The sequence below is a fragment of the Pongo pygmaeus genome, chromosome 16, assembly GCF_028885625.2.
Source record: "Pongo pygmaeus isolate AG05252 chromosome 16, NHGRI_mPonPyg2-v2.0_pri, whole genome shotgun sequence".
In the NCBI taxonomy this organism is placed as follows: Eukaryota; Metazoa; Chordata; class Mammalia; order Primates; family Hominidae; genus Pongo; species Pongo pygmaeus.
In genome coordinates this window covers 41,765,582-41,790,121 of record NC_072389.2, presented here as the reverse complement: position 1 = coordinate 41,790,121, position 24,540 = coordinate 41,765,582, and the positions used below count along the sequence as shown (strand labels likewise).

Here is a 24,540-nt window from a genome sequence, read left to right as displayed (position 1 = left end):
CTCATAAAGTATTACCATCACATCAATTGTCACCAGATGCAAGTGTATGTTATCTAAGCATTGCCTGTCATGAAAAAATGGCAGCTTGGTTGTTTAGAAGCTATAATACGGTACCAGCCATTCCTAAATTTCCCTAATGCATTATCAATTTCATAGAAAAGTGCTATTCTTTCTGTACTAGTCTGTAGCCAAAACGGAGGAAAAGTCTTTAAACAACTACTTTTTCCCTTGGCTAAATACTGCTATATATTCATGGTAAATAAAAGGTTTATTGATGTAGGAGAAAATGTGTTGGTAGGTTAAATTTTTCCATATTACTAGAAGATTGAAACTGAGGTCAGCTAAATATTTAATGGATATAGAAGTATCCATTAAAAATTCAAATGAATATAAATTGCTATGATATAAAACTTATATCATCAACATCATCATCTATATAGATGGGTACCATATTTGCATCACATTCTTTCTAGATGCTGTGTCTGGAATGCTGCTAGCTTATTCTTCTTTTTCATAAAAGACAATCACTGAATTCCTAGTTAAAGCTCAGATACCTCAAGTTACTAATAACATAAACTTGTAACAAACAAGTCTAGAGACATTTAAAAATCAGCCTGCTGGCCGGGCGCGGTGGCTCATGCCTGTAATCCAAGCACTTTGGGAGGCCAAAGCAGGTGGATCACAAGGTCAGGAGATCAAGACCACCCTGGCCAACATGGTGAAACCCCGTCTCTACTAAAAATACAAAAATTAGCTGGGCATGGTGGCACGCGCCTGTAGTCCCAGCTACTCAGGAGGCTGAAGCAGGAGAATCTCTTGAACTCGGGAGGCAGAGGTTGCAATGAGCTAAGATCACGCCACTGCACTCCAGGCTGGCAACAGAGCGAGACTCCGTCTCAAAAAAAGAAAAAAAGAAAAAAAAAGCACCCTGCTCTACAAATGGAAAAAACAAAAAAAGAATAAAATACTTGTTTTTCTAGGAGGCGCACAGAAATCCATTCTATATGTTAACTATCCTATCTGATTGTGTAGACATTGCCTAGACTATTACAACCATCTAGTAACTGGATAGGTAATTGCTCATTTGTTGACTGCAGCAGTGTATAGCAGCAGACAGAAGCTATGAGGGAAGCCATCCTTCCTTGCTAATATAACATGTAGAACTTGCTGCTACTGCAACACTTAATGCTCACAGTACCGAGTCATCTTTAATGCAAACACACATTTTCTGCCTTGCTTCTATGTTTTCCATTATAATGCAACACAAAAACAGTGTACATTTCATTCCATCCCTACGAGGTTTGCATAAGCAGTTCCAAGTCAGACTAAATATTGTATTGCTCTTATTACAGTGGATAAATATTTTAAAGTTTAGGAATTAAATATTTTATTTTTTTGGTATGCTCTCTGCAACTATTATGAACTTTTCACAGCTTCTTCATTCATGGGAAATCTGTAGGGTTTCCCTTTATAAATGTAAGGCTGTTATTTGTTTCCCCAAACAGAAGCAGATCAGAGTTAACGAATAAGTTCAATAAATCACTTCTTACTTGGTGTTATTAAGAACACTATGCTTCTTCGTATAAAGAAAGAGACTTTTCTACAAGGCATGTATCCTTTATTATAATAAAAGTTTGCTAACAAAAAAAGAATCAAGTACATCTTTAAGTATACAATTTCTCTCTTCATTTTTACAACAGCAGTTTTTTTTTTTTTTTTTGGCATCCATCTCTTTACTTGACACAGGTATTTCTCACACTAAATTAAGACAACCTATGCTAAGAAAAGCATGTCCTGAGCTGTTTGGTTGAAATTTTCCACAAAATAAGAAACCAAGAGGCTGTTTATACATTTGCCTTAAAAGAAGTAGACTAATTATGTCAACTGATTTACTAATACGTGAAGTTCTTTGTCCAATTATTAAAAGTACAAAGAGATCAGGGAGCAATTTAAATGTCTAATGCACCTCAAATCCTTTTTTTTTTGCAAAGGTAATTATAATTGTAAGCAAAGTTACTCTAGATAGGCCCCTTAGGTTACACGCAGGTTTAAATAAAATCGTAACAATAACATTACCTCATTGGCCAGGTCCAGGAGCACTGGGGCAGCTCCATTTTTCACCACTCCATTCAGGTACCTAGACAAGACAAAGCCAAGTGGTAACACAGTGACAAGAAAAGGCCAGCATAGACTTGTCAGCATCCCCTGTGTGTATACATGCTTCTCCTGGGCAAATGCCATGCTCAACTCTAGTTAAAGTAAGCTACTTTCATAGGAAAGCATTGAAGGGAAAAACATAACACAAACAACTCACCTCAAAACCACTGGCAACTAAGAAGCTGAAGGTGGGGGCAGAAGGTGTAAATACTTAGGTCTCACTTGTTTTCTTTCACCTCCTAACATATAAAGTGAACAAGAGGAACTATCCATATCACTCTGCCTTGTCTCTATCACAGACAATCATTGCATGGAAAGGAAAGAAGTTGACTTATATAGATTGAGAAAAGCATTCATGCACCCATCTTGCCTTTTCCTTTACCTATTTCACAGGGCTGCTTGACACCTTATTAAGAAAATGATGGAACAGACATGTCATCAGTGGGTCAGCACACCTGTGATAGGCAATACAAGCCATCACCTTATCTGCCCTGGATTTGTGTAAGAACCTCCAGCTCTCATTATCCTCTCACTCCACTGGAAAAAAACACACAACTCCCCAAAATCCCCAAACAAAACAAAACCCCAGACATGGAAGCTGGGGTGATTTTTTTTTTCACAAAAATTTGAATGTATCATTCCCCTCGTTATAACACTTCAAGGCCCCACATTAAATCTCAAGATTAAATTATAACCATTTAACAGCTCTTGTAAGGTTCTTCATAATCTGGTTTCTACCTACTCTACTCTGCCAGCCTCATCTCTAGTCACTGTCTCCCCCTCCCATCCCTCACCTGGATAACTCATGATTCAATTCAGATGTCACCTTCTTCGATCCACTACCATAGAAGAATAAGTTAAGTGCTCCTCATATGCAATCGAGGAATACCCTGTACATCTTTCTATCATGTAACGTAGCATATTGTATTTGCCTACTACTTGGCTACCTCAAACCCATCCCCCACTGTAATGTTGAAAGCTTCATGAAGGTTGGAGAATTGTATTTTATTCAATTTATTATGCCTACCAAGTACTTTGTTTATAGTAGGTGATTATATAATAAAAAGTCACCTTGTATTTTTCCTTTAACAAATGAAAAATTAAATAATTTTTAAAAACCATATTGGACAAGAAAGCAGAATTAGGTATGGAAACTTTCCCTACAGTATATTATTTGACTAAATAAGCTCTGGGTATTTGTCTGAGAGTAATAAAGTCAACAGGTGAGGCCCTCCATATAACTGCCAGAAGCAGGTACTAAATTATATTATTTCATGAGTATATTTATAAAGTTGTATAATTCTCCTGTAAGCAAAGTGGGGTAACAGCAAATTATTTAAGGTGGGTAGAACCTCTGGATCATTGTAACTTCAAAATAATTCTAACAAAGCAATTTTCCACATATTGGGGCCACCCTTGAATGTATTATTTGGGGAACTAATTGGAAAATAACGATGTTCAGAAGCAAGAGGAAAAAATAAATAAATAAAACAAGGCAAATGTGCTTTAGAGAAAGGTCCCTGGGAAATAGGTCCGTCAAGAACCTCACATCAATTTTTCACAAACAAGTCCACTGCACTGATACCACCCAAGGAACTACCAATCAGTCAAGTCAGATCAGCTGATTGTGTGCTTGTAACCACCAAGAGTGCGTATTTACTATGGTTTCTGATTCTGGGTCAGCGTATTTAAGCCTATACCAATATTGGGATATCTTTACAGCTTTCTACTTCAGTTTCAGTTACCCGACAAGTATTTTGGAGCGCTATGTGTCAGGTCTTATTCCAGGTTCTGAAGAAGCAACGGGGGGAAAAAAAACCATTCATGGTCCCATCATCACAGAGATTATATTACAGTGGTGATACAAACAATAAAAAGACAGGGAGATAAATATACAGTTTAATGGTATATGCTAGAATAAAATGTAAACTTAGATGAGTTGTTCAGGAAGCCCCTCTCTGAGGGAGTGACACTCGAGTAGAGAACCAGCATGAGATGAAGGAGCATGCCATGGTAAGAGCTGACTGCAAACAGTGAAATAGAGTAGCAGCTAGACGCCAGACTACCTCTTATACCAGAGATCTGTTGCTTTAAGTCAAAATGACATGGCTTCATGTAAAAGTTGCATCAATCATTATCCTGCTAATGACCAGTGAAGCACTTCTCTCAAGTTTAAAGAAACAGAAGATGATTAAACAATAATTATAAGCCTCTGTATCTATATATTCTGTATAATATTAAAAGCATGATCATACTTAATACTGTGGAAATTCCTAATTAAGAGGTTGGTAAAGCTTCCCAGTTGGTCATATAAAGAAACCAAACCCCAGGGAACTGATAAAACCCATCTGGGCTCTCTTAGCTGGCAAACAATAAAGCTATGGAACCCTGAAATAGAACCCTGATCCCCCAAGGCCTAGTGAGGTGCCGCATATGTTGAACATGGTGGATCTGCTCTAAATGTATTTGTTTTCCAATCTGCTTCCCAACTATATCCTATAACACTTCATAAGTGCTAGGAATGAAAAATTAAGTTTAATTTGGCCTAGTGAGGTGCCGCATACATTGAACATGGTGGATCTGCTCTAAATGTATTTGTTTTCCAATCTGTTTCCCAACTGTAACCTATAACACCTCATAAGTGGTAGGAAAAAAAATTAAGTTTAATTTAAGGTTATATTTGTCTTTTCTGGAAACTTTAATTATCCCCCACATCAAAGTGACAGATCAGGCTTTATTTAAATTTTCAGATATGTAATCAAAGGGACATACTAATTACTGAAAATATTCCATAAAGACTTAATCAGAAAATCCTAATGGTACCTTTCTCTGCATCCTCATAGTATCTTGTGCAAACTTACAGCATTGCACTTTTCACACTGGTATAATGGTTTGCTTCTGTCTCCAGCTAGCCTGAAAACTCTTTGGGGTAGGGCTACACAAATGAATGTTGAACCTTCATCCAACCCTGGCAAACATCCGAATTGCAATTGGGATATATGGATGTCATTCTCAACACTACATTAGGGTGACCTGGGCTCCACTCCTAATGCCCAGGAGAATTCATGTGTCTCTGCATTCTTGCTAGCATTGAGATGATACCAATTAAGAATTCAAAGACGGTTTTTTTTTTGTTTTGAGATGAAGTCTTGCTCTGTCACCCAGGCTGGAGTGTAGTGGTACAATCTCGGCTCACTGCAACCTTCGCCTCCTGGGTTCAAGCAATTCTCCTGCCTCAGTCTCCCAAGTAGCTGAGATTACAGGTGCGTGCCACCATACCTGGCTAGTTTTTGTGCTTTTAGTAGAGATGGGGTTTTGCCATGTTGGCTAAGCTGGTCTCGAACTCCTGATCTGAGGTGATCTGCCTGCCTCTGCCTCCCATCAAAATCTGTATTTTACATGATTTCATCATGGTTAACAGAAACCTTATAATATCCAGATAGCAGAAAATGTTTTCTGGTTGGGCACAGTGGCTCAGACCTGTAATCCCAGCACTTTGGGAGGCCAAGACGGGTGGATCATTTGAGGCCAGGAGTTTGAGACCTCCCTGCACAGCATGGTGAAACCCTGTCTCTACTAAAAGCACAAAAATTAGCCCAGCATGGTGGCGCGTGCCTGTAATCCCAACTACTTGGGAGGCTGAGGCATAAGAATCACTTGAACCTGGGAGGTGGAGGTTGCAGTGAGCCGAGATTGCACCACTGCACTGCAGCCTGAGTGACAGAGAAAGGGTCTGTCTCAAATAATAAATAAATAAATAAATAAATAAATAAATAAATAAATAAATAAAGTTTTCTCAAGCTTTTGAATTATTGAAGGAATTTCCTCAATTCTCCATGTTGTATATAAATAGACACAGCTCGAGAGTTTACTTTGAAAATATCTCTATTCTTTCACAGTGTACTAACGCCATCTTATTTCTAAACAGGAAAGATTCTTGGTGAAATTTGTTTAGGTTCGCCTAAATTGGTGCACATGAGCATAAGTGCACATGCACACAGCTGGTCAGATCTGCAAGTCCCCATCAATAGCAAAGTTAGAAAATATTGTCTCCATTTCCTCCCTTCTCCCAGCACACTGGCGGAGGAGCCAGCTTTAGCAGCGTTAGAAGATCAGATCTACAGAACTTTATTCAGATGTTCACATGTAAAAAAGGTTGGCTTAAATATGATATTTGTAACATATATGTGATAAAAATAGTTTCTGAAAATTTGGACCACTTTTTTGTTCAATTAGCACCATCTACTTTACACTCATTATGCCCCATTTACAATGCTAAAAACCAACAATACATATATAAGACACAGTACCTGCCTTCCACTGTCCTTTTTGGTGGGAAAAGAGCTGTGTACGTCAGTATGTAAAATGCAGCAAGAGAAATGCTAACAGAGGTATGTCTCTACAGAGTGCTGCGGGAGTTCCAAGAATTATCGATTCGGGGTGTCCGGGGCAACTTGCTTATGTAGTAGTCTAGAAATAAACTTATCATCTTTACTAGTTTGTAGGGAAGCAGAAGGTGTTCCAAGCTGAGAGAAAACACTCAGTGACAGGGTGGTGGATCTTCTTAGGCCAGAGCATGCAGAATTTTGCCTTATATTTGAAATGAGTACACATTAGTTTCATCTTAGATATAAATGAGTCTTTCACACTCAAAAAACATCATAAAAGGGGCCTTCTCTGAGGACCTTTCAAGGCTGATTTCACCCATAGGATGTGTATTTGTTAGTCCTCCTGTAGCAAAGCTAGATGATGACATATAGCTTCCATATAAAGTTGTTTTAACTGGCAAATAGGCATCAGGAATGGAGCCCAGGTCACCTTAATATAGTATTAAGGATGACATCCTTATATCCCAATTGCAATTCAGATCTTTGTCAGAGTGGGATGAGGGTCCATCATTCATTTGTTTTTGTGTAGCCCTACCCCAAAGAGTTTTCAGGCTAGCTGGAGACAGAAGCAAACCATTATACCAGTGTGAAAAGTGCAATGCTGTAAGTTTGCACAAGATACTATGAGGATGCAGAGAAAGGTACCATTAGGATTTTCTGATTATGTCTTTATGGAATATTTTCAGTAATTAGTATGTCCCTTTGATTACATATCTGAAAATTTAAATGAAGCCTGATCTGTCACTTTGATGTGGGAGATAATTAAAGTTTCCAGAAAAGACAAATACAACCTCAAATTAAACTTTTTTTTTCCTAGCACTTACGAAGTGTTATAGGATATAGTTGGGAAACAGATTGGAAAACAAATACATCTAGAGCAGATCCACCCTGTTTGACATATGCAACCATGAAAACATTTCTAGACATTAGTTTGGCAATATGTAATACTTTTTAAAAATGTTCACATTGTTTGCACCAATAATTACATATATAGAAATATTAAGAAACTAATTCAAAATGCAGACTCATGCATCAAGATGTTTATCACAGTATTATTTACAGTAATAGAACATTGGAGGCCAGGCGCAGTGGTTCACGCCTGTAATCCCAGCACTTTGGGAGGCCGAGGCAGGCGGATCATGAGGTCAGGATAACGAGACCATCCTGGCTAACACGGTGAAACCCTGTCTCTATTAAAAATACAAAAAATTAGCCGGGTGTGGTGGCAGGCGCCTATAGTCCCAGCTGCTCGGGAGGCTGAGGCAGGAGAGTGGTGTGAACCCAGGAGGCGGAGCTTGCGGTGAGCTGAGATCGCGCCACTGCACTCCAGCCTGGGCAACAGAGCAAGACTCCGTCCCAAAAAAAAAAAAAAAAAAAAATAGAATATTGGAAACATATATGCTCGACAAAGGAATAATTCAGTAAATTACGATACTTTCATATGATGAAATAAGGCGATCAAAAAATGTTTACAAAAAGCTTTTTACAAAATAATATTATATCATATACATTTTTCCAGGTGTAAAACTCAGGATTCACAATTGCTTATATAATATGACCTCATCAATATAAAAATGGGCTGACAAAAGACTAAAATGAAAAATGCCAGTAGAGATCTCTGAGTGGCACAATTATGGGCAATCATTCATTCCTTTTTAACACTATCACAAATGTGCTTAACTTTCACAATAGCTGAGTATTACTTTATAAAAGAAAAAAATTAAATGCAATTGCCATTAACATTTTCAAATTGCTTAAATATATTTTGATATAACAAATACAATTTGGCTTTATTCTAATCTGCTGGAAAACAAACAAAAACCTTTTAAAGCCAATTTACCTTAGCACAGACAGGAACATCTGACCTGCACATTTCAAACAAAAGGCTACTGAGGTCAATCCATCTGAAAGGTAACAACATGGCCTGTCCCCAAGCGCAAAGTGCAGGGCAGAAAGTCAGACAGCAGGTTGGTAAAGTCAGAAAGTGGTCAGACTGCTTTCTTCTGAGACTGTCCATTACGGTCTAACTTCATGTTTTTGTTTCAAATGCTGTAACTCTTCGAAATAATTGAGACTGTCATATATAAATAAATGGAAAGAAATCTATTTATGTATTCTCATTATTACCCACTCAACTGTTCATTGTTGGGTATACTTAAAGGTATTTATTTCTGGGCCAGGCACAGTGGCTCAGGCGTGTAATCTCAGCACTTTGGGAGGCTGAGGTGGGAGACTACTTAAGGCCAGAGGTTCAAGACCAGCCTGGGCAAAGTAGCAAGACCCTGTCTCTATAAATTTTTTTTTTAATTAGCTGGCCATGGTGGTGTGCACCTGTAGTCCCAGCTACTCAGGAGACTGAGGCAGTTGGATTGCCCGAGGCCAGGAGTTTGAGGCTGCAGTGAGTTATGATCGTGCCACTGCACCTCAGACTGGGTGACAGAGAGAGACACTGTCTCCAAAAAAAAAAAAAGATATTTATTTATGGCCAAATAACCCAACAAAAGTATGTTTATACTTCAACAATTAGATATACTTTTTAATGAAACTTAGATTTGAAATAGCAGCACCTAGTGATCCTAAAAATCATGTATTAATAACTAAAACAACCTCCTTACAATGAGGCAAATGAGTATCAGAGGGCAGCCCCATTACCTGTTAGTGGATCTCTGAATTTCCAGGAAAAGAGCACATTTTCCTTTAAAATGCTGTATTTTCCTTTGTATACATTACAAGCCTTTAAAATCCAGACATAAAATCATACTTTTATATGACAGCCTAGGACTATAATGTTTACAAACAAGAATGTATTTTTTGGCATGTAAATAACCTTCAGTGCTTCTTTGAAGAGTCTGGATGCCAACACAGTTGCAGGCTTCACAGCACTTCATGGGCCATTTTTAATTTCATATGTATAATTTAGGCTATGACTTTAATTTGAATGTCAATTTCACCAAGAAGGTTATGACTTTTGAATAAATCATCAAACTTTACAAAGTCTTGTTTAGAGAGGATCTCTCCTAGACACAAAAACGTGTGTGTGTGTGTGTCTGTGTCTGTGTGTGTGTAATGAGTGCATGTTATCTTTCTTTGACAGGTATTACTACTCAAAACAAAGCATATCTTTTACCACATATAGCAGTGAATAATTTTTTTTAAAAAATCTAACTTCTGTGACTTTCCTGTTCAATATCCCTTTCTTGATTCTAAATAAAATGACTACCGAAACATGACACCAATATTTTATCCACATATTTATTTCATTCATAAAATTTTTATGCATAAAAATCATTCATCTAAAATCAGTGGTGTCATTCTCACCACAGAAAGGTTCATCTGTCAATCTTAAGTATAATAATTTAAGAGCAGATTTCAAACAGTTTTCATTTCCAATGTGCCCTTGAAAGATTTAAGAAACCAACTAACAATTTCTAATGCAAACCATTACCATTCAGTGTTATAAATTATTCAGTCATATTACAATGACAATACAAATTTTAGAATAAAAAAATCAGAGCTATTTTAAAGATTGTTTCAGAACAAGAAGTTGAAATCTATTTATAATAAATTAGGCTGAAATTAAAATATCTCCTAGATACTATGCTGTTGATTTAATACCCAAGGTTGTCTTTTAAAAATACAAAATCCCCTTTAAAATGTGACCGTTATACACTACAATATATCTCCAAGTGCCTTTACTTGATACATCTTTTTTCATTTCTAAAATGGATATCCTAATACCTACGATGCAAAATAAAACAACATCCAAATTCAATCTTCTTTTTTCAACTTGCTAATCTAAGAAATGAAAATTGGTTTGAGAACTTTCAAATATATGTAGATATATGTATATATGAGCATATGCATTTAGACAGGATATGCACTTATAATAAGTTTCAAGTAGCCAACTGAGATTTCATAATATTGTAACTACATCCCACATAGTATGTGCGCACACACACACACGTCAAGACAGCCTTACCATACTCTTTAGATCTACAAAACAAAGCATTTGAAAACTCATTCAAAAACATACTAAAAGTTTTGAATAAAAGACTTAAAACGCAATGTCTTGGGATATGACATAGAAAATTAATAACCTAACTTATTCATAATTATTATTACAATTAATAGGTACTATGATACCCTCTAGTGGGGCAGGAAGGTCATACCTCTGGTAATAACTTTCAATTGCTTCCGAAGTATGATGTTTGGCATGTGTTCTTTTAATGTGTTTCTGAAAGAAAAAAACAAAAAAACAAAAAAAATCTTTGATATGTCACAGATGAGGTTCAAAACAAGAATGACGTTATTTCTTGAGCCCAATGACTAGCACATAGGGAACACTGAATAATAGCTTGGGAATTCTGGTGACGGCAGGACTTCTTTTCCTTCTACTCTATGAACCTATGCATTTTAATCTCTATTGCTTGGCTGGGATGTCTTCAGACTGTACCACAAGGTACAGTATATATGTAAAAGCCAACAGGGGTCATAGTAATTGAATCTAAATAAGTTTGCTTAGGGCTACAGAGGGCAAAGAAAAACTTGTTCCCTCTTTCAACCTTTGTATTAATTTTCCCTCAATTCAATTCCATCTAAGTCCTCTGCACTCTAGTTTTACAATCCAATTGCCATTTTTAACCAGGAAGAACATTGCTTAAAAACAACTTATTTGAAAACTACAAAAAGTAATTCCATAGAGACTTGCCACTTGACTGACACCTGTCATCTCATGATAAATGACTCCATTTTCTGCCTCTCTTGCCTTCTGCCACTCCAGCAATGGTCATTTATCATCATCTCTGTCAGCAATGGAAAGCGGCACTGACAGTGCAAGTCAGCAAACATTTAGCACATGGAACCACGCAACACAGGGAAATTATTATTGTCAGAATAATAATGGTTTAGCATAATTTATTACAGGTCCACCAAATAAGCAAAGGCTAGATGTTATTAGACAGATGGATGGGTAGGCTTGGCAGGCCTCCACCGAGACGCAGGCGGTGCTTGATGTGGAAAGGAGAACATCCTCCAACCCAATCAGAGAGCTGGCAGTTCAATTACAAAGAAATAAAGGGACATTCATCATTCAATTAGGCACCTGTCAACCCTCACAAAGGAGAAAACTTCTAACCTGGTACTCCTGGGAGAAGATGCTCAGCAGAGTGGCCTGCGATTGACTGGAACAAATAAAAGAAGGACAAAGTTAATTACTGGAGTGCACCGCAAAGAAACAAAAGAGAAAGGAGCTTCAAAGGTAGGCCTGCTGCCCTGTAATCTAACAGAACATGAAAACAAGTGTGGAAAAGTTGTTCCAGATGAACACCTCAAACAAAGGCTTCCTGCTGCTGGGTCAAGGAGAGAGAAAAAAGGAAAGGGGAAAATATGGATAGGGCTCAAAGCAACTATCACATTATTTTGATTTTTTTAAACTTTAGAATGATTGTAAATCATATTTGTAAAATGCAATGGTGTTAAAAGGGACCACAAGAAAGCAAGGCTTATCTCCATTAATAAGTGACACAGTTCAGTGTCATAAACAGTAGAGAACATGCACTTCATTCATTGAGAATGTTCTGAAATTAATTTTGTTAGCAGACAGGTATTCTCCTCTACAGCTATCCCAGTTTCAGGGGAAAAACTTTGGTCTTTACTAGAAGTAGCATAGTGACCACTAGAACATTTCCACCAATACTGGCGTGTTATGAAAATACAAGCTTTCACAGCAGGAAGCAGAGGTCCTTGGAGTGAATCATTCCTAAAGACTGCCCTAAGCCTTATTCGTCTAAGACAACACACAGTGTCAAACACCTGGCAATGAAGCAACCTGAAAAACGTTCTTCCCAAGTGGGAATTTTCCTTTTGCAATTGTTAACATTTAGAAATGGAACGGAATTTTTCTTTCTCTAAAAAGCAATCACAATACCCCACTGCTACTCTTTTCGACTGTCCTTTACAGACACGTCTAACTTATCGTATCTTGAAAACAATTATTTCTATTTTCCTACTAAATGCTATCTGAATAGATTACATTTTAGACAATTCGACTTTTACAGTATGCCAAAGTACTGTGAATAATTTTTTTTCTACTTATAAATGAAAAAATCTCTTAAGCTCATCACGGTAATTTGGGGAATGTGAAATAAAGTGAACCCACATTTGTTTACTCATTGTCTAGGTGTCGTCATCTTCTGGATAACATTACAAATTTGGCTTCTAACCCTTTCCACCCTTACCAAATTACAAGAGTAGGTTAAAAAAAATACCCTAAATGTTTACCAAGGAAACTGATACATTTTTAAAAGAATATTTCAATAACTCAAAAGTACAGAGAAATGATTAAATACAATTATAAATTCATTATAGTCTGGTTTTTTCAATTTCCCTTTAAAACTGAAAAGCCCCTTTGAAAGAGCCAATTTTATATAAAATCTTCCTATTTTGCCTGGCTTGACCGAGCTTAACATCCAAATCACATACCATAATAGGGTTGCTGACAATAATCTTCTGGGGTAGGGGGGAGGCAAAATGAAGCCCAAATCTTTGTAAACCCTTAATAAATTAATGTTAGATATTTATGTGCCATAAATAGACCCCCTCCTCATTGTATAGCAAAATACATTTGTTATTAACCATTTAATGGTACACAACATGTCATTCTTTGTGCTTCAAAAAAGATGATAGAAATAAATGTATTTGTAATGAGAAAGTTAAGGACCAATGACCAATGAAAAGAAAACCAAACCGTAAATAAAACATAACATAACTGTAGATGCCCAGAATGGGAAGAGGCAGTTGGAGAAATAAGTTCAAGAATAAATAGTTCAAAATGAGAAGTTGGTCAGGAGTTGAGAGTACTATATAAGCCAAGGATAGGACAACGTCTTTAGCTAGAAAAATGTCTTCAAACTGCGTAGAATTCAATTCAGCTAAAACCATGGACAGAGCCTGTGAAAAGGCCCAAGCAACTCAGTTTTTCTATGGCTGAGAGGGTTAGAGTGAGTTTTGCCAGCTTACACTGGGGGTAAAAACTGGCTAGAACTATTAATAAAAAGAGAAAACCACTTACGTATACATAGTAACAATAGAAAGACAGATTCGGGTCCAAAATGTTTTGGTTTTGTTTAACTAATTCAAAGCTGTAGAGAATAAAGTGAACTTTGCTAGGTAGTCTGCCAGCCAACTATCTGTTTCTGTATGTGCTAACCTTATAGAAGAGTGTTCTGACCAAATGTCACACCATAAGGAGCAGGAAAGTAGTTTTAGTACAACCAAGATATTGACTTCAGTGTGTATTATTTGTACTTTCTTCCAACGTGTTAATGCTGAGAAGGGACACCGGAGGGAAATACTGGGCAGGTGGGGAGAGGAGCAGAGTCCCATGATCTCAAAGCTATCGTTCTGAGGAACTCACCACCTCTACCCTGCGCCCACCATACCGTCCCACCGTGTTTGATCTGTTTTGGCCAAAGGGAACAGAAGTTACAGAATAAATTCAACTTTCACTAGGTTCACAAGAAATGTGGTTTCCAGCTAAAGAGGAGAGGAGAAAAAGAAGTGCAACTGAAAGGTCTACCTTGAACATCACAGTCCAACATTCAACAGTACCACAGTGCATCTACAATGTCCCAAGGTAACATGTATGGGGAAATATGCTATCAGAATAAAAAAACTAAATAAGGTGGATGGGAGCTGATTTAGAAGAAACTTTCAAGTACACACACAAAAGTACACACATAAAACAGGCAAAAATCAGAACACTGTCAAGTACTCACATTTTTTTATACAGAATGAAGTAAATCATACCCTGAATCTTTACACTTTATATCACTTAGCATATATGGGGTTTTAAATTTACATAATCAAAAAGGCAGTCATTTAATTTGTACCAAATACCCAGGATGTAGTATTAAAACCCCATCAAAACAGTTTTGCTTGTATTTTTCTCATGCTATCTCCCAGATTTAGCTCCGCACCCTGCAGCTGTCTGGGTAAAGGAGAGCATGTGAGTGGACCCAAAGAATGGCTAGGTAAAGCCCTGTCCAAGTATGGAACGGCAACAGCCATGCTGCAGCAATGTGGAAACAGACCTGAAGAAAAAACTAGCACTGTGAGGATGGCAGACGGAAGATGGAAAGAGGTTGGGTCCTTGAGGACACTGTGGAACCGCTCAAGAGACCATGGAATTGAGCTGACCAGCCTCCATTCTTATTCTGTGTAATTATACATGTCTATTTTTTTAAATCTCCAAACCAAAGAAATAAAACTCTTACCAGGCTTCTGTGTTCTCTAGTAAGGTGGAGGTGTGATGAAGGGCTTTGAGACAAGGTGCTCCATAATGGTGGCACATGTACAAGATAGAACACTTGAGAGGGACTGTCCATTTCCATAATTTCTAGTTCTCTCCTTAGCTGATGGCTGTAATTGGCTTCCCTAAAATTGTTCCTCTGTCTGTCCCTGACTCACTAAATTGATGTGCCTAGAGATCCTAAACTCGTGTGTGATTTTCCCATATAGAGTTTAAACATAAACATTAATGGGGTACTATTTCTTCTCATGTTATATTGCATTCAACGTTTTTCAAATGCCTGATATAAAAACAGGCAACAAACTAGTTCCTCATGTGATATTTAACTCAATGTGCTCCCAAGTCCACCCAGCTAAGATACTCGGTAACATGAAAGAGCCTCAAAGAGTTGGGAGAGTGTAGCACAGATTAAGAGGAGAGCTGAGCACAGACTTAGTTGCAATGCAACATTCATACAAGGGTAAGGTCCTTATGTTTTCAGATGGAGACCTAAAGCATGCAGAACCTTAAGAGAAGACATCACGTATTTTATGTTCCTCCTCTTCTTGAGTATGCAACCTCTGAAAAAGACCACAAGGAAGTAAATACCTTTACCTTAAAGCTCCTTTTCTATAGAATCTAGGAAGCTTAAATGTGTACACTCTACTGGGCTCAACATTCTCTGAGAAAAATAAATATTATTTCTGGAGCTTGGGAAGAAGCAAACCAATTAAAGAAAGATAAAGCAGGATACTCCTACAAAGCATTATACTTGGATATACTTGGACATCTCACAATTGCTAGGCACAACCTCTCTAAACCTGCGAAGAATACAATGGAACACCAGGTGTCTGTAGTTAATGATTCAGAGTGCTAGTCAAGGCATATTTTCTATAAAAGCAATGCAGCTACAATCTCTTGACCTCCCCCAACGCCCCCTGCCACACACACACATACCACACACAAATTTGAAATGTAGAGCCATTTTTCCCTCTAGAATTAAAACAGAATTCAACAATACTACACAAACTTTGATATAATACTACTACAAACTTTGCTTATTTTTTAGGAACAAAATGCAAAATGGAAATCTGGAGGGAGATTACTGATACTCTGGGAAATTACTGAGGGGGGGAAAAGGGAAAAATCTGTAAACTAAATTCAAGACATAAAGAAAAATGTATCCATCCTATTTCCCACTCTATGTCTTCTCTTCCTAATTTCCAACTTCATATCAAGGATGCAAACATTTTATGCCTAACCACAGCAAATATCCCCATAAATGATTAGGTAGACGGCAACATTAAGCTTAGTAGTAATCAACTATTAAAAAAAAAGTTCTTAATAACTATAGGTCAAATATATAGTTGAACGTCAGTATCTGTTGGGGGGGATTGGTTTTCGGACCCTCATGGAAATCAAAATCTGTGGATGTTCAAGTCACTTACATAAAATGGCACAGTATTTGCATATAACCCATGCACATTCTCTAGTATAATTTAAATCATCTCTTGATTACTGATAATACGTAATGCAGTGTAAATGCTGTGTAAACAGTTGTGAATACTGTATTGTGTTTTTTTGAGGGGGGCAGTTTTTTTTGAGACAGTCTCGCTCTGTCGCCCAGGCTGGAGTACAGTGGCGCAGTCTCGGCTCACTGCAACCTCCGCCTCCTGGTTCAAGCTACTCTCCTGTCTCAGCCTCCAGAGTAGCTGCCACCACGCCCGGCTAATTTTTGTATTTTTAGTAGAGACAGGGTTTCACCATGTTGGCCAGGCTGGTCTTGAATTCCTGACCTCAAGTGATCCGCCCACCTTGGCCTCCCAAAGTGCTGGGATTACAGGCGTGAGCCACCACGCCGGGCCTGGTTTTTTATTTTTATTATTTTTTGTTGTTGGAGTGTTATTTTTATTGCTTTTTTTCACCCCAAATATTTTCAATCCGTTGTTGGCTGAATATGCCAATGTGGAACCCATGGATAGAGAGGGTGAGCTGTATATATATGAAAAAAGTGGTTACTGCCCCAGGGTTTCAACTATTTTTGCTAGCAAACTGAAGATATATCCAAACGGCTCTATAACTACCTTTTCACTTAATTTTATCCCCACAACAATCTTCTGAGGTAGGTACTGCTATCCTCCTTATTTTAAAGATGGGGAAATGGAGGAAGAAAAGTTAAGTAAAATACACAATTAAACAGCTAGAAGATCAGTAGACATGGGAATCAAAATTTATATCCGATTCCAGAGCCCAAAGTCTTAATCCCAATGCTAATCTGCCTTCTTAACAGTTCCCAGAAATGAGTTCTGCAAATCATGTATGCTAATATCCCTGCTTAAGCATTTATATGATGTGACATTATACTCCAAACAACCCTGAAATGTGGGGCATGTTGCTTTTTTGCTAGAAAATTGAAGTCACAGGAGGTCAAGTGTTTTGACCAAATTCCATGGCTTTAGACATTATTTCCTTTTTAAGAAATCAAATTGCAGTTTTTCTTTAACTTCATAAAAAATGTTGTTCTTTTATGTTGTTAAAGATAAAGGAACTACTGACTACAGAAAACAGTCAAGGATTAAAAGACTGTGTGGTAATTTCCATTATTCTCCCTGCAGCAAAGGTGTATTTTAACCACCACTATTGCCTGAAGTGTCTCTATCCGATTGCGTATGTCTTTTGCTCAAATGTTATTCACTTCATATTAAATATAAAGCAGATTTAAATCTGTCCCTGAACTAGGCAGGCAAATATAAATAATCCAATCATCTTCTCTATAGAGGATGCAGGGGCCCTCTGTAAGTGTTAATTTTATAAAACAATATTCAATGAAGAGTTTCCTAGTTATCCAATGGTGCATCTTCTGTGTAAAATTCAGATGTCCACTCTTAGAATTAATTCTGGACTATAATTTTCCTGTGTTCTTGCTCTATGTCTGATGTGTATGAATCTGTTTGTGTGTATCTATATACACACACATATACATTTAAAATTTGTGTGTTAAACATACTTCTTTATAACATGCTTTCATTACATAAGATACTAACATTTATCCATGTCATTATATATTCCTTTTTAAAAATTATTTTTATTGGAAATAAAACACAAAAACCCACATGGAACAAATGCACAGCCCAAGGAATATTTTTTTAAAAAAATATAACCACTTAGGTTAACAAACAGAACACTGCCAGCACCCCAAAAGATAACGCATCCAATCACTACCCTCCTTCCCTCTCACAAATGAGCCACTTCTGATCTTTCCTTGTTTTTCTTGATAGTTTTACCACCCAAATATGTCCCTTAGGTTCTACAGGTTAGTTTTGCCTGTCTGTAAACTTCATATTAAGTGGATTACACAGCATGCACTCTGTATCTGGCTTCTTTCACTCACCAATATGTCTGTGAGAGTTAGCCATGTTAATTTAAGTGTAGTTAATTCATTTTCATCACTTATATTCTATCGAATGAGTATAAGCCAAATTTATCTATTCTATTGTTGAATATTACTACTGTGGACTCACTCCTGGGTGAGTCTCTTGGTGTACATTCACACACATTTCTGATGGGTATAAATGCAGGAGAATTCTGGGCCATCTGACATGCACCTCTCCACTTCAGCAGATACTGTCAAACAATTTTTCAAGTGTTTGTAACGACTTTAAACTCCCACCAATACTACAGAAGAGTTCCCATTGCTGTACATCCTCATCACACTTTCTCTCAATCCATGGCTTGCCTTTTCATTTTCCTTGCGGTGCCTTTTGAAGTACAAAAGTTTTTTATGTTGATGAAGTCCAATTTATTCTTTTATTTTGTTTTAGTACTTTTTGTGTCTTGTCTAAGAAATTTTTGCCTACCCGCATTCATGCAGATATTTTCATATATTTTTCTAGAAGATTAATAGTTTCGGCTTTTACATTTAGGTGTATGATTTACCTTCAATTAATTTTGTGTGTTAAGGAGGGGATCACAGTTTGTTTTTATTATTTCCATATGAATATAAAATTGATCACACACGTTGGTGCCTCTGAGGAGGTTAAATATCTGAGAATCTATTTTGGGACTTTCTAATCTGTTCCACTGATTTGTATGTTTATCTTTACATAGGTACCACACCATTTTGATGACTGTAGCTAAACCAGGTACATTCAATGTAAGTACTGATATATTCCGGTGTAAATCTATCATCTCACTAAATGCTATTGTCTTACCCACTATATGTGCTGTTTCTCTCCATTCTTGCATACTTTTCAATTGATTCAATGTTTATTCACTACTTTTCCTCTTGCAACTTAAAAGTTACATACTCTTTTACTATTCTTTTAATAATCACTCTAGAAAAGCATGCTGCCTCCTCAGTTTATCAAAATTTATTATTGATTGGTGATTTATTGCTTTCTGGAAAATATAAAAACACTACAACACTATTGAAAGGTCCCCTTCCTGGAATGTAGGATATTACTGAAATTGTCTTAAGTCTGTATATTTCTTAAATCTCAAAAGACACTGCTACTGTTTCATATATCTTTGCTTACTCAGATTTACCCACAGATGTGCCATCTCATTGTTCTTCATTCCTTCCTTTCCACTCTTTCATCTCCATTATGTTCTTTTGTTTTTTTGTTTTTGTTTTTGAGATGGAGTCTCCCTCTGTTGCTCAGGCTGGAGCACAGTGGTGTGATCTCGGCTCACTGCAAGCTCCGCCTCCCGGGTTCACGCCATTCTCCTGCCTCAGCCTCCAGAGTAGCTGGGACTACAGGCGCCTGCCACCACACCCGGCTAATTTTTTGTATTTTTAATAGAGATGGGGTTTCACCATGTTAGCCAGGATGGTCTCGATCTCCCGACCTCATGATCCACCTGCCTTGGCCTCCCAAAGTGCTGGGATTACAGGCGTGAGCCACCGTGCCCGGCCCATTATGTTCTTTTAATAACTCCATCAGTGCAGATTTGTTGATGATGTCAGGTAACAGTCAAATTGCGGCTCTTTGTAATGACAATCTGTCTCATTCCTCTATCTGGCTTTAATATTTTCTTTTATCTTTGCTTTTTATGAGTTTCAACTATAAAATCCTGCTTAGAATTTGTTGGACTTCAATAAGTGGCTGCGTACCTTTCATCATTTTGGGAATATGCTCGATCATAATTTCTTCAACATTGCTTTTGCATTCAAGCTCCTCCCCCTGAGACTCCCAGTGAATCTGTCAGCCTTCTCTACTGTATCCCCTGTTTCTTAGTTTCTCTTCATACATTCCACCCTTTTGTTATTGTATGTTACATTCTGGTATTTTCTTGTGACCCACCTTCCAGTGCACTAATCCTCTCTTCAGTAATGTCTAATTTATTGTTAAATTGATCCACCGAGTTAAATCCATCCAATATTGGTTGCTGTATTTTTCAGTTCTAAATTTTCTATTTGATTCTTCTTCATATAAGTTCCCTGCAGAATGTTTCAATTTCTTTTATAACTCCCCGAACAAAGTTTAATTCTAGTAATTCTGTTTGGTAATTCCAATAACTGGATCTCCTTAGAGTCTAGTACTATAGCCTTTACTGGCTCTCATTCTTGTTGTCATGTGTCCTTATGCAACTGAGTATCTCTCATTATCTGTCATACTAGAGTCGTCCTTTGGTACACACAGGGGATTGATTCTAGGACTCCCAAGGATACCCCAAATCTGTGTATACTGAAGTCCCAAAGTCAGCCCTGCAGGACTCATGTATACAAAAAGTTGGTCCTCTAGATATGCAGGTTTCACATCTTGCAAATACCATATTTTCAATCTAAGTTTAGTTGAAAAAAAATCCACATATAAATGGACTCACACAGTTCAAACCCATGTTGTTCAAGGGTCAATTGTATTTGAAAAACTATCTCATAAAAAATCTAAAGGCTGAAATGATGTTTTCTCCAGACAGAATTCTGATGTGATACTGGGAGTACCAGGAGTCTAGGATCACCTTAGTCAATTTCAGGTATTAATTTTTGGTGCCACTCAGATAAATCTGAAACTGTCAGGGGGAGATCTTTCAATTTCCGTTCACATTTACTCCTAGGGTATAGTCTGTTAGAGGCCCCCTGCCCCCAAAGCTTGGGATATTTATAAGAGTTCTCATCTTTGGCAAGCCCTCATCTCTAAACTTTGTCCTCTAGCCCTATAAAGCTGTCAAAAGTTCTGCTCAGGACTTGACTAGACTGCATCAAATCAAATAGTAATTAAATTAGAATTCAAAATTAAAAACATAGTCCTCCAAAAAATTTTCAGAAATTAAAAAACACATTCCTATGTTACTCATAGATGAAAGAGGAAGTGATGGAAAAAACAAAAATGCATAAAATTGAGCAATGGTGGTATGTATCAAAATTTGTGAGAACTTTGTATCATTAACTGGACTTTAGGAAAAAAGGCGAAAGGAACTGGTTTTACTGTAGGAGGTCTTAGCAAATTATGTATCCTACCAAACAAAAGAAAATAGGAAATGAAATAAGAGCATCAAGAAGGAATAAAACAAACAAACCCTCCTTATTTGCAGATGAGATGCCTTTCTCTACAAAAACAGCAAGACCTACAAACAAGGTATAAAACTAGTATCTCAGAAAGGTAACTGGAGATGAGATTAATATAAGAAATAAGAATTCTTATAAATCAGTACTATCCAATGAGAGAATGGAATAGAAAAACAGCTATCATTCACAATCAAAGGCCATAAAGTATTTAGAAATGTGTTTTTAAAAAATATGTAAAACTTTTTTTTGTTGTTGTTGTTGAGACGGAATCTTGCTCTCTCTGCAGGCTGGGGTGCGGTGGCACGATCAAGGCTCACTGCAACCTCCGACTCCCTGGTTCAAGTGATTCTCCTGCCTCAGCCTCCCAAATAGCTGGGGTTTCAGGCATGCGCCACCACGCCCGACTAATTTTTTGTATTTTTAGTGGAGACGGGGTTTCACCATGTTGGCCAGGATGGTCTCGATCTCCTGACCTTGTGATCCACTTGCCTCAGCCTCCCAAAGTGCTGGGATTACAGGCGTGAGCTACCACACCCAGCCAAAACTTTTGAAGAAAGTTATAAAACATTACTGAAGAGCATAAAAGACTTTTTGACTGAACAAAGAATTGTGACATTTTTATAAAGTATCATGGGTGGGCTGGGCATGGTGGCTCACACCTGTAATCCCAGCACTTTGGGAGGCCGAGGCGAGCAGATCACTTGAGGCCCAGAGTTCGAGACCAGCCTGGGTAACACAGTGGTCTCTGCTAAAAATAGGAAAAATAATCTGGGCATCATGGCGCATGCCTGTAGTCCCAGCTACTCGGGAGGCTGAGATGGCAGAATTGCTTGAACCCAGGAGACAGAGGTTGCTGTTAGCTAAGATCCCACCACTGCAATCCAGCCTGGGTGACACAGTGAGACTCCGTCTCAGGAAAGAAGAAAAAAAAAGTATCATGGGTGGAATGATAGTGTAAATAAAATTGTCAGTTCTCCACATATTAATCTATAATTTTAATAAAAATGCTACCAAATTCACAACAGAGTCTTCTGGTAGGACATAATAAATGTACGTTAAAATTCAAGAAGAATACATAAGAATAGCTAACAAATTCTGGAAAGCAATAACAAGTGGAGAACTTATGCTAACCAGGTATCAGCATAGATAAATGTCAAAAAATGTAGTGTTTACCCAAAAAAAGCACATTATAGAATTACATTCACATTTAACACCATTTATATAAAGTATCAAACAGCAAAATATAATGCCCTATTTTTTGTGAATATATATATGGATGTGGTAAAAGAAATATGAGACTGATAAGCACTAAACTGAAGAAAAGAGTTACCTCAGGTGACAGAGAAGAGGAAAGAAATCACAGAGAGGTACATTCAATCATACCTACAACAGTTTATTAAAAAACTAAAAATCAAAGTGGAAAGAAAACGTAGAACAGTATTGGAATATGTCATTTGTGTAAAAGTAAAAAGCACCTGAAGCAAATATAAAAAGAGGTATATTCAAAGGGTTCATTTATCATTCTCTGTTCTTTTATATTTGTGCTATATTTTATAACAAAATTAATTAGGCAGGCAAAAAGAAAAGAAGGACAAAATTGAGGAGGAGTTGGATAAATTGATCTTTAAGATTCTTTTCCGCTCTAAGTCCCACCCTTTTCTAAATGTTCTGATTTAATGAGTCTTAAATACCTATAGTTCTTTCATTTCTAATTAAATTTAGGTATTAACTTTTTAGAACAAGTCGTAACATAAATCAGGTAAAGAATAAGAGGCTTGTGTGACACTTAATTTCACTCACAAGACCAGGCTTCTGGCCATTTTTCTCTGGAGTAATCCTAATAACTTCAACACACCATATAAATAATAGATTTGTAAGAAATGTTTATCAGTCATCTTTTTAAATGCGGTCTCTTCAGTCTTCTCTTGCCCTATATGTTGCAGAGGGGACAGAACCCTCTCCTTCCCCTCTGGAAATTCAATAATTAGAGTCTATAAAATAAACTGACAATTGATTAGCAGAAGAAAAGGTATACACACTTATAACATGTATATGTATGGGGGATCCCACAAAGCGTGAGATGCAGAGAAAGGCCAGATGGTTGAACTATGGGAGGGCAAGGGGAGGAACTGTAATATAAACAAAGATCATCTTATTATGCAGATAAAGTCTCTCAGGTGGCAGCCCTCAGAAGTACTGGTGAAAAGTCTGTCTGGGTGTGGTGTCCTGGGCATGGAGACCTGTCAGTCTCCTCTTCTGTGACATGAGTCATCTTCTCTGGTTAGTGTAGATTTCAGGGAAGTTATTCATGACAATCACATTCCTTCTGAAGGAACTTCCCTTAGATGAGAGAACTTCAGAGAAAGCTCCTCTCTGTGCTTCAGAGGGGTGGAGACTAGGGAGCAGAATGTCCAAGAGATTGTAGTTTTGAGGCTGCAAAGATGTAGAGAAACTGGGACCCTCATATATTGCTGGTGAGATTGCAAAATGGTGTAGCCGCTTTGGAAAACAGTTTGTTTCTCAACATATTAAATACAGAGTTATGGTTAGGCATGGTGGCTCACACCTGTAATCACAACATTCTGGGAGGCCGAGGCAGGAGAATCACTTGAGCTGAGGAGTTCAAGACCAGTCTAGGCAACCTAGTTAGACTCCATCTCTACAAAAAATTCCTTAAAAAGCTAGTTGGGCGTGGTGGTGCATACCTGTAGTCCCAGCTACTTGGGAGGCTGAGGTGGGGAGATCACTTGAGCCCAGAAGTTCAGGGCTGCAGTGAGCTAGAACTGTGCCACTGCACTCCAGCCTGGGCAACAGAAGAAGACCCTGTCTCAAATAATATGAATAATAAATATACATAAATAAATTTTTAAAAACCACAGTTATCATATGACCCAGTAATTCTTCTCATAGGTTTATACCCAAGAAAACTAAAAACATGCTTCTAAACAAAAGTCTATACACAAATGCTCATAGCAACTTTATAAATAATAGCTAAAAGGTAGAAACAACCCAAATGTCCATCAGCTGATGAACGGATCAATAAAATGTGATATACCCATTCAATGGAATATTATCCAGCAATAAGAAGAAATGAAGTACTGATATATGCTATGACTCAGATAAATCTGTAAAATATATGAATGGAAACATCCAGTCACAAAGGTCACATCTTGTACGATTCTATTTGTATGAAATGTCTA

General features: G+C 37.5%; 1 protein-coding gene across 12 annotated transcripts in view; it reads right to left on the bottom strand.

The window, feature by feature from the left end:
* The window catches only part of CDIN1 (CDAN1 interacting nuclease 1), a 274,755-nt gene that overhangs the window by 198,121 nt on the left and 52,094 nt on the right, over nucleotides 1-24,540 (bottom strand). For 11 of the 12 annotated variants that reach the window (XR_010123939.1, XR_010123940.1, XM_054451234.2 and 8 more), the window contains exons 2-4: nucleotides 11,680-11,725; nucleotides 10,715-10,779; nucleotides 2,077-2,137 (exon numbers count right to left, since the gene is read on the bottom strand). Coding sequence is in view for 9 of the 12 variants with exons in the window: in XM_054451234.2 (XP_054307209.1) it covers nucleotides 2,077-2,137; nucleotides 10,715-10,779; nucleotides 11,680-11,725 (172 nt within the window). In the remaining 3 variants the exon portion in view is untranslated. The remainder of the gene's footprint in view (nucleotides 1-2,076; nucleotides 2,138-10,714; nucleotides 10,780-11,679; nucleotides 11,726-24,540) is intronic. The other variant, XM_054451240.2, reaches the window with a different exon arrangement.